The 11,638-nt window shown below is 41.8% G+C and overlaps 1 protein-coding gene across 1 annotated transcript in view; it reads right to left on the bottom strand.

Annotated features, from left to right (window-relative positions):
- The window catches only part of LOC102840346 (peptidyl-prolyl cis-trans isomerase NIMA-interacting 4-like), a 48,325-nt gene extending 42,148 nt beyond the window's left edge, over positions 1-6,177 (bottom strand). Inside the window, exon 1 of the mRNA XM_006868548.1 lies at positions 6,107-6,177. Within this exon, the coding sequence (XP_006868610.1) occupies positions 6,107-6,149 (43 nt within the window). The 5' untranslated portion in view covers positions 6,150-6,177. The remainder of the gene's footprint in view (positions 1-6,106) is intronic.
- Between the last annotated feature and the right edge of the window lie 5,461 nt (positions 6,178-11,638).

The raw sequence follows: 11,638 nt of genomic DNA, 5'->3' as shown, positions 1-11,638 counted from the left end.
CCCCCCCCCGTGATTAAACAGTCTGTTTTAGTTTGAAATCTACTTGACTTCCTTGTCATTTGGAAATTCTGTATCTATACCATTCCCTCTTCTTACTTTGTAGTTGACTTCACTATACACTGATATCTCTGGTTCCCTATTTTCACTCTTGTAGGTTTGTATTCCTTCAAGTATTTCTATATCTGGACTGATTTCTGGGTGGTGTTCTCATATATGGTAATCTCAGGTTGCTGTCTGCTGTTGTTGGTTCTCACACCAAAGAACACCATTTAGCATTTTATACAAAGTTGGTCTGGTCATTACAATTTCCTTTTATCAGGAAATGTCCTAATCTCGCCATCATATTTGGAGGACAGCTTTGCTGGGTATATGATTCTTGGTTGGCAATCTTTTTCTTTCAGGACTTTGATTATGTCATTCCATTGCCTTCTTGCCTGCATGGTTTCTGCTGAGAAATCAGAGGTTAGTCTTACTGTTTTTCCTTTGTAGGTAATTTTTTGCTTTTTCCGAGCTAGTCTCAGGATTCTTTCCTTGTTTCTGATTTTTTTTTTCCTTTAAAAAAACTTTTTATTGTGATGTAGAGCTCTGGTAACCTAGTGGTTACGAATTGGGCTGCAAACCGCAAGGTCAGCAGTTCAAAACTACCAGCTGTTCCATGAGAGAAAGATGAGGCTTTCTGCTTCCGTAAAGATTTACAGCCTTAGAAACCCTAAGCAGGGTCACTGTGAGTCGGAACCAACTCCACGGCACATAACAACAACAACAGGTGAAAGTCTACAGAGCAAATTGCTTTTCCATTTAACAATTCATACACATTTTGTTTGGTGACATTGAATGCACTCCCCACAAAGTAGCAGTAGTCTTCCCATTTCCTCCCTGTGTTTACCTTTTCTTTCTTTCTTTTTTTTTTTTTTTTTTTAAGTTTTTATTGTGAACTGAGTGAAAAAAGTTTACAGGGCAGAACATCTGTTTTACATTCAACAAATCATACACCTTGTTTCATTACAATGATTATATTCCCCTCCATGTACCATCAGATAACAGTATTTCTGTCTACTCACTTTAGCTCTTTTCTAAAAAACATAGGCATATATAATAATTTACACCACCAAAGGGCACAGTCTGCAAGTCTGCCTCCTGGCCACCAGCTCTTACTCCCTCTCTTCCCATGAATCTAGAGTCCTCAGCTGCTCCCTCTCTCCATGTCCCCATCTGTCTTCATCTCTGGTGTTGCCGCTTCTCTGGATAAGGTCTTGCATTCCGCTTGTGCTTTTCTCCCTTGATGGTCCTAGGGTCCTTTGTTTCTGGACTGTAAGATTAACTAGATCTTAAATGAGCATAATATTCAAGGCAGATATTCCTTATTAGTTAAACTAAACTGTTACTTGGTTTTAAGATTTCAGGGGATATTATTGGTTTAAGTTTTTTAAATTATTTCAGGGCAATAGTTTCTGGGATTCAACTAGTCTCAATGGCTCCAAAAAATCTGGATTCCATGAGTATTTGAAATTCTGTTCTGCAAATTCCCCCTTATAATCAGGATTCTTCTAAAGGATCTTTGATCAAAATGTTCAAAGTGGTAGCAAAGCACTCACTATCCAGTTCTAGTCTCATGGAGAAAGGGACAATTGTTTATACAGGCAATTAACCACACATTCCACTTCCTCCTTTTATTCTCCACTCTCTTTTTTCCTAGGTTGCTCCAGGAAAAGAGAGACCAATTGTTGTGCCTTAGGATGACTGCTTGCAAGCTTTTATGTCCGCAGTCACTATGCAACAACCTTAGAGGTAGAACAGAAGCACTAAACATGTTACTGGGACAATTAACTGGGGTGTCTCATGAAAGTATGATCCTAAACTTCCCAACCAAGGATCCATCTACATGTTAATGACTCCTAAAACTTACATGTGCAGCCTAGATCACTCTCTCAAACTTCAGACTCAAATATACAACACCTCCTTACAAGGTCTCCACTTAGATGTCCCACAGACACTTAAAACTCAATATATCTGAACGTGAACTCACCAAGTTAATCATCCCTACTCAAGTAGTTCATGATTTCAGTTTGTAGCACTAGCATTAAGTTAAAAACCCAGTCCTAAAAACTGAGAAATATCCTTGATCTTTCCTTTTCTCAATCCAATAAATCCAATACATTCTGCCTATTTCATATCACAACTGTTTATAGAATCTATTCACTACTCTTCATTCCCACAGCCACTACACCTTAATTTAAGCTACCATCATCTCTCATTAGGACTACTGCAAAAATCTTGGTCTCCCTGACCATTCTCAGCATGCTATCAACCTTCTTTGCATCATATATAGCACTCTCCACAAATTGGTTTGTCTTCATTCTCACCATTCGCCATTCAGTTTTGAGTTCTTAATCCAGAAACACTGTCTGCACATTTCATATTATTCCTCACCTCAATGCTCTTGCTGCTGGACCTTCAGCTGCCCATCTTGGCCCGCCTAACTCATCTTTAGGAGTCTTCCCTTTCCTGTTCCTCAGGCTGGATGAAACACGTCTTCAGTTTCCACAACATCACACACACATCTCACAACAATGCATTTGGCACAATGTTTCAGTCTTCTCCACTATAATTTAAATTTATGCAAAACCACTAAAGCCACTGATGATGAAACTAAAGAATTCTACCAACTTCTTTAGTCTGAAGTTGATCAAACATGCAACCAAAATGTATTGACAATTACTGGTGATTGGAATGCAAAGACTAGAAACAAAGAGGAAGGATCAGTACTTGGAAAATATGACTTTGGTGATAGAAATGATGCTGGAGATCACATGATAGAATTTTGCAAGACCAAAGACTTTTTCATTGCAAAAACTTTCTTTAAACAACATTAAAGATGACTATACACATAGACCTCACCAGATGGAATGCACAGAAATCAAATTGACTACACCCATGGGAAGAGACAGTGGAAAAACTCACTATCATCAACCAAAACAAGGCCAGGGGCTGACTGTGGAAAAGACATTAACTGCTCATATGCAAGTTTCGGTTGAAGCTGAAGAAAACTAAAACAACTCCACAAGAGCCAAAATATGACTCTGAACCTATCCCACCTGAATTCAGAGATCTCAAGAACAAATTTGATGCACTGGACATTAATGGTAGAAGGCTAGAAAAGCTGTGGAATGACATAAAGATCATACAGGGAGAAAGCAAAAGATCGTTAAAAAGACGGGTAAGTTGGACTTCTGGCAAGATGGCAGACTAGACACACTACATGGACCCTCTACGACAAAGATATGACAGGCAAAACAAAGCGCACACAGAAGAAAATTCTGGCACCCTGAACTTCAGAAGAAAGGTTAGAAAGATGGATGGAGTGCTTGCTGGGATAAGACATGGTCAGAGAGGGAGACTGGTGAACAGCTGGCCAAACACAGTTTCACTCTCTTGTGAGCAACTTTGGTAGCAGAGGGAGGCCAGTCAGGGCAGATTCGCACAGGCAACGAAAAAGGTACTACTTCCTCTTTTTCCCCACGCTCCCCTGGTAACCAGTGTGTCTAGCTCCTACCCTCATCCACCCCCAGCACAGACCCTGCTCTCCAGCCTTTGGAAGCACATGCTTAGGAGTCATGCCAGTTTAAGGTGGGGGCCAGCTGTACCGCTTTGGTGTGCTGCTCTGGTGCCTTGATTCAGGTGAGTTAGACAAATAATGAATGCTAATAGGTATTTTTTGAACTGAGAGGCAACAGCATCAGCCAACAACCTCAGATTACCATTCTTGACAATATCACCCAGAACTCAATTCATATATTGTTGTTGTTGCTACATGCCATTGAGTCGGTTCGACCCATAGGGTTTCCGAGGAGCAGCTAGTGAACTTGAACCACCAACCTTACAGTTCAAATGGCTTTGCATTCCAGCTCATTAACCCATAGCACCACATCAGGACTCCCAATTCATATATGATGGTGGTGGTGGTCGTGTGTCGTGGAGTCGGTACTGACTCATAGTGACCCTGTATTGGGTTTCTGAGGCTGTAAATCTTTATGAGAGCAGAAAGCCTCATCATTCTCCTGCAGAACAGCTGGTAGTTTCAAACCGTTGACCTTGAGGTTAGCAGCCCGATGCGTAACCACTACACTACCAGAGATCCTTATGCTGTTGTTGTTACGTGTCGTCGGGTCAATTCTGACCCATAACAACCCTTATAGGGTTTCCAAGGAACAGCTGGTGAGCCTGAACCGCCGACCTTGCAGTTCAAACGGCTTTGCAGCCTGGCGCATTAACCCACAGAGCCACACCAGGACTCCAGAGCTCCTTATAGATGTACAAAAACAAAAACAAACCTACAAGACTGAAAACAGGGAATCTTCAATGTATAATGAAGTTAACTACAGAGCCAAAACAGGGACGTGTGCAGATAAGAACTTCCAAATAGCAAGGAAGTCAAGTAGATTTCAAGAAAAAACTGACTGCTTTAAGCAGGGAAAAAAATTAATAAATTACAGGGTAACCCCAAAGATAAGGAGCTCTGGTAGTGTAGAGGTTATGAATTGGGTTTCTAACCTCAGGGTCTGCAGTTCGAAATTATGGGAGAAAGATGAGACGTTCTTTTCCCGTAAAAATTTACAGCCTCGGAAACCCTGTACAGGGTCGCTATGAGTTGGAACTGACTCAGCACGTAACAATAACAACCCCTAAGATAAACAATATACCTGCACTTCAAAACAAAAAAAAAAAAAGAGGAAAATCAGAAAGATTTGGTAAACATTAACACAACGGAAATGCAAATGACAAGGAAACCCACAAACAAAACGAACTCAGCATAGAAAATGATGTGGAACAAGAATCCAGCAGTACCACAAAAACACACACACATTAAAATGACAGCAATCAATTCATATCTATTGATAATTAAAATGAATGTAAACAGATTAAATGTACCAGTCAAGAGATGTAAAAAGAATGGGCAAGGAAACAGGATCCTTCAATATACTGCATATAAGAGACATCAAAAAAATGGAGACAATTTAAATGCCCATCAACAGAAGAATGGTTAAACAAACGTTGGTACATACACACAATGGAATACTACAAAACGTTGAATAATGATGAATCTATGAAACACCTCACAATACTGTTGAATCTGGAGGATATGCTGAATGAAATTACTCAATCAAAAAAGGACAAACATTGTATGAGACCAACGCTGTAAAAAGTTTAAAAACAAGGTTTTCTTTAAAAAGTAACCAATCTATGATGGTTATGGGGCTGGGGTGGGGCAGGAGGGAAAATTATTTATGTTTACATGTGGAAAACATGCTGTAAACACTACAGCGAACTTTGAGGAACACAGTGTGGTTTTGTTGTTGACTTTTGATAAGATTAAAATTTGAAGTTCCATAACTTGAGAAGTCCTGGTGTGGCGCTGTGAGATAGTGCATTAGACCACAAGGTCGCTTGAACCGAAGGTCGGTGGTTCAAACTCACCAGAAACCCTACAGAAGATGACTTGAACCGACTTGACGTCACTAACAACAATAACTCTTGAAGTTATTAAGGGTCCTGGTGTAGCGCTGTAGGATAAGCACTGGACTGCTAACCACAGGTTGGCAGTTCAAATCCACCAGCCACTCTTGGAAACCCTACAAAGGGCTGCTATGATTCGGAACCAACTCGACAGCACTTAAAAACTCTTGAAAGGTGCCCTGGTGGATTACACGTTGGGCTACTCTTTGTAAAGTCATCAGTCTCTCTGCGGGAAAAAGATGATTGTTTCTGCTTCTGTAAAGATTTACAGCCTTGGAAACCCTATAAAAGGTCCGCTATGATTTGGAACTGACAAGACAAAATGCAGCAGCAGCAGTGATCACTGAAACACCAGCGTTAAGTAATAGCGTAAGAGAAACCATCCTCATCTCTACCACCTACCACTATGGCCCCTGCACCACACTCCAAAGAGTTCCTACAACTCTGAGCTTCTCGCGCATTTGTCCGAAGGGGCTCTGATAAACTGACAACTCAGTAAGACCACAACCCGCTTTGTCCCAGACCTCAGGGGCTGCCTATTTGTTCTCTCCCCCTCGATCCTTACAAGGCCCCGTTCCTCTGGTCGCTCTACCTTTTCCACCTTTTCCAGCACCGCTTTTTCCTTTGGGTGGCATCTTCTAAAGTTGCCGTTGAACTTTCAACTGTTTCCGTTGCCGAACGAAGCTCCTTCAGGCCCCATGGGCATGTCCGCAGCAATGCCTGAAAGTGACTTCGCAATAGGGCATTCTTACCGTGGCTTCGGAAGCAGGCATATTCTAGGGCACACCCAGTTCTTGATCTTCGGACCAATAGGGCTGAAGTTATTTGACCAATAAAAAGCTCAGAGGGGTGGGCCCAAAGTAGGGTGGGACAGGAAATCCGGCCTTTTTGATTTTTGTTTAGTTTGTACGCTCGGGTATATGAGCAAGATTTTAAGTGTCGATCGCTGCCGACCTTCTCTACGCTTGCGTAGTAGGACCCACGAGCTTGAGTAGTCCAGGATAATTCTGTCGATTTGTTAGACCGTAGGAAAGCCGGAAGTGCCGAAGCGACAGTTCCAGTCTCTCACTCCAGAGCCTTGTAGCTTTTAGTTAAAACATTTTATTTCGCAGCTGTAGTTGGTTGCGTTCGAAATGTAGGTTGTTTGTTTAAGTTTTTATTGTGAATTGACTGAAAGTTTACAGAGCAGATCTCAGTTTTACATTCAACCAATCATATACTTTGTTTCATTACAATGATTAAAATCACCTCCATGTATCATCAGTTAACAACAGTATTTCTCTGTATCCATTTTAGCTCTCCCCCCCCCCCCGCAAACACTCAGGCATATATAATAATGTGCAAGCCTGCCTCCTGTCCACCAGCTCTCAGTCCCTTTTTTTCCATGAACATAGAGTCCTCAGCTGCTCCCTCTCCATTTCCCCATCTCTGGTGTTGCTGCTTCGCTGGATTGTTGTTGTTAAGTGCCGACGAGCCTTAGCGACCCTATACAGGGTTTCCGAGGTTGTAAATCTTTACGGGAGCAGCTGGTTGCGGTTCGCGGCCCGATTCATAACCACTACGCTACCAGAGCTCCTTCTCTGGATAGGGTCCCGCATTCCGCTTGTGCTTTTCTCCCTTGATAGTCTTAGGGTCGCTATGGGTCGGACCCGACTCGATGGCACTTAACAACAACAACAACAGTCTTAGGGTCTTCTGTTTCTGGACTGTAGGATTAACTACTGCCCTGTTTTTGTTACAAAACTTCTACCTTTACAATTGTGACCACTGCAATTAGTCATGTAGTTTTGTTTTTAAGAAACCTATCGACCCCCAGCCTCTTGTGGAACTCAATAGAAAAAATTGAAAGCAACCTAAAAGTCTCTCAGTAGGGTTGTTGTTGTGAAGTGCCATCAAGTCGGTTCCGACCCATAGCGACCCTGTATAGGGTTTCCGAGGAGCAGCTGGTGAGCTTGAACCTAAGACCTTGAAATTCAAGAGCGCCACACCAGGAGTCTCTCAGTAGTTGTTGTTGTTGTGTGCCGTGGAGTCGGTTCCGACTCATAGCGACCCTACACAGGGTTTCCAAGGCTGTAAGTCTTTACAGGAGCAGACCGCCTCATCTTTCTCCCGTGGAACCGCAGGTAGTTTCCAACTGCTGACCTTGCAGCTCGCAGCCCGATTGGTAGCCACTACGCTACCAGAGCTCCCTTGCAAAGCACATTATGCACCGGGTGGTAACTGTAAGGCTACACATATAAAAGCGTCCTGGTGTGGCTCTGTTGGTTATTGCGCTACACCGCAAGGTCGGTTTGAACCACAAGGTTGGTAGTTCAAGCTCACCAACCGCTCCTTGAAAACCCTATACAGGGTCGCAGTGAGTGGAAATGGACTCCAAGGCACTTAACAGCAACAACAATGTATAGATACAGGACTCCTGGTTTGGAAGATAAGCACTTGACTGAGCCAAAAAGTCAGAGGTTCAAACCCACCAGCTGCACCTCAGAAACCCTGTGCATGGTCACTATGAGTCTAAATCAACTCAACGGCATTTAACAGCAACATGTACAGATACTAGAAATGTCTTTAAGGAAGACACAGATCAAGGTATAGAATATGATTCAATTATTTTTTTAAAAAAATAGAGCGTTATTTATGCATATAAAGGACACTTAGGCTATACAGCAAAATGTGGCCAGTGGTGATTTCCAAAATTTCTGTAATGCTGCTGCATAATGTAGATAAAAGTATGGCTTCTTTAAAATTGTCAGACTACCTCATCTCTCTCTGGCTCTGTTTTTCCATGATAAAATGGAGTTGATATTAATTGTACCTACTTATAGGGTGTTGGGAAGGAGCTCTGGTAGTGTAGTGGTTATGAATCAGGCTGCGAACCACAAGGTCAGCAGTTCAAAACTACCAGCTGTTCCGCTGGAGAAAGATGAGGCTTTCTACTCCCGTATAGATTTACAGCCTCGGAAACCCTGTACAGGGCTGCTATGAGTCGGAACCGACTCCACAGCACATAACAACAACAACAACAACAACAACAACAACATAGGGTGTTGGAAGGAGCTCTGGTAGCGTAGTGGTTACGAATCGGGCTGCTAACCTCAGGGTCAGTAGTTCGAAACTACCAGCTGTTCCGCGGGAGAAAGATGAGGCTTTCTGCTCTCGTAAAGATTTACAGCCTCGGAAACCCTGTGCAGGGTTGCTATGAGTCGGAACCGATTCCACGGCACATAACAACAACAACAATAGGGTGTTGGAGTCCTGGTGTGGTGCTGTGGGCTAATGCATCACACTGCAAAGTCGTTTGAACTGCAACGTTGGTGGTTCAAGCATACCAGCTGCTCCTTGGAAACCCTATACAGGGTCGTTATGGGTCGGAATCGACTCCATGGCACTTAACAACAACAACAACTTATAGGGTGTTAGGATGATGTGGCACTGTAGGTTATTAGTACTGGACTGCAAAGTCTGTTTGAACCACAAGGTTGGCACTTCAAACTCACTAGCCGGTCCTTGGAAACACTATACAGGGTCTCTATGAGTTGGAATTGACTTGACAGCACTTAACAACAGGGTGTTAGGATCTCTGGTGTGGCACTGTAGGACAAGCACTAGGACAAGGTTGGTTTAAACCTGAAGGTTGGCGGTTCAAACATACATATACAGGCTTGCGTTGGAGTTCACGCCACAGCACTTAACAATAGGGTGTTAAGAGAATTAAATTCATATTTGTAAAACATGGTTTGCAGAAGGCTAGGATTCACAGTGGGAGCCCTAAGTCTATGATCAGAATTGACAAATTCAGCCTCCATAAAGTTCTCTCTAACCATTGATGGCAATGAGGAAAGATTTGCCCTCAGGCAGAGTATGTTTAAAAGTAGATTACTATTTCCATAGCCGCCTCACAGAAGGACAGTCTCTCCCTCAGGGACTTGGGTGGGGGTGCCTTTAATGGAAATTGGGGTCCCAAGGCCCTACTGTCATGAGTCATACCCTAACCAAGGAGGTCTGAGGGCCCCAGAACAAATCCTGCAACTTTTTCTAATTTTCAGTAGTGTTCATAGAAGTCCAAGCTGTACTGAAGGCATTGGCAAAAAAACAAGGCTCCAGGAATAAACATAAAAATATTCCAACAAACTGATGCAGCACTGGAGGCATTCAGTCATTCAGTGCCAAGAAATACCTAGCTAATCAATTGGAAGAGATTCATATTTGTAGCCATACCAAAAAAAAATGTGACCCAATGGAATGCAGAAATCATTGAACAATATCATTAATACATATGCAAGGAAAATTTTGTTGAAGATAATTAAAAAGCTATTTCAGCATTATGTTGACATGAGTCTGCCAGAAATTCAAGCCAAATTCAGAAGAGGACCTGGAATGAGGGATGTCATTGCTGATGTCAGATGGATCTTTACTGAAAGTAGAGAATATCAGAAAGATGTTTACTTGTGTTTTATTGATTATGACTGTATTAGACTGTATGGATCATAACAAAACTATGGATAACATTGAGAATAATAGGAATTCCATAACAGTTGGTTCATTGTGCTTGTAAAGAATCTGTACATAGACTAAGAAGCAGTCATTAGAACAGAATAAGGGGATACGGAATAGTTTAAAATCAGAAAAGGATTGTATCATTTCACCATACTTATTCAATCTGTACGCTGAGCAAATAATCCAGGAAGCTAGATTTTATGAAGAAGAACGTGGCTTCAGGATTGAAGGAAGCTACATCAACAACCTGCAATGTGCAGATGACATAGCCATACTGCAGGGAGCAAAGAGGACTTGAAGTACTTACTGATGAAGATCAAAGATTAGTCTTTGATTGCACTACAATGCTAAAATAACAAAAATCCTTACAACTGGACCAATAAATATTATGATAAACAGAAAAGACTGAAGTTGTGAAATATTTCAGTGTACTTGAATTGATAATCAAAACTAATGGAAGTAGCAGTCAATAAATCAAACCACATTAAGCATTAGGCAAATCTGCTGCACAAAACCTCTTAAAAGTGTTAAAGAGCAAAGGAGTCAGTTTGAGAACTAAAGTGCACCTGACCCAAGTCATGGTATTTTCAATCACCCCATGCATGTGAAAGCTGGACAGTGATTAAGGAAGACCTTAGAAGAATCGATGCATCAGAATTATGGTGTTGGTGAAGAATATTGAAAGTACCACGGACTGCCAAAAGAACAAACAAATCTGTTTTAAAAGAAATACAACCAGAATGCTCCTTGGAAGCGAGAATGGTGATACTTAATGCTCACATATTTTGGACATGTTATCAGTAGGGAAAGGACATCATGCTTGGCAAAGTAGAGAGGCAGTCAAAAAGAAAAGACCTCAAACAATGTTAATTGACACAGTTATAGCAACAATGGGCTCAAACATGACAACAATTGGGAGGATGTTGCAGGACCAGGCAGTGTTTCTTTCTGTTGCGCACAGGGTTGCTATGAGTTGGAACTGACTTAATCAATCATGGTCCATTTCTCACTGTTATAATCCCACCTGTGACAGTGATGAATTGATTTTGTTTTCATTTGCTTTCCGTATTCCATAATTAGCCACTTGGCTGTGAATTTCTTTGGATACCATTATGCTGATGATTGCCTTCATCTGGATGATTTGTTTGCATCTTATCCTTGTCATGTTCAAGATTTAGTAAAGAAATCTTGATAAAATACATTTGAACTTGGGGTCTTTTCCTTCCTAGAAGGACCAGTTCATACTTGCTGTTGAGTGACTCTAGTCAATTTTGACTCATAGCAACTCCATATGACAGAAGAACTGCTCATAGGTTTTTGTTTTTTGTTTTAAAAAGAATACTTTATAGTCTTTTCATCTGTCATTTGTCATACTGTGGTGTCTTGTGTGTCATTGTGATGCTGGAAACTATACCAGTGTTTCAGATACCAGTCAGTTTACCCATGGTGGACAGGTTTCAGTGAAGCTTCCAGACTAAGATGGACAAGGAAGAAGGAAGAGGCGATCCATTTCTGTGGGATTTGTTGTTGTTGTTGTTAGGTGCCATAGAGTCGGTACCGACTCATAGCAACCCTATGCACAGCAGAATGAAATACTGCCCAATCCTGGGCCAACCTCACTACTGTTGCC

This window comes from Chrysochloris asiatica, unplaced genomic scaffold (genome assembly GCF_000296735.1).
Source record: "Chrysochloris asiatica unplaced genomic scaffold, ChrAsi1.0 scaffold00118, whole genome shotgun sequence".
Taxonomy (NCBI): Eukaryota; Metazoa; Chordata; class Mammalia; order Afrosoricida; family Chrysochloridae; genus Chrysochloris; species Chrysochloris asiatica.
This window is presented reverse-complemented; position numbering and strand designations above follow the sequence as displayed.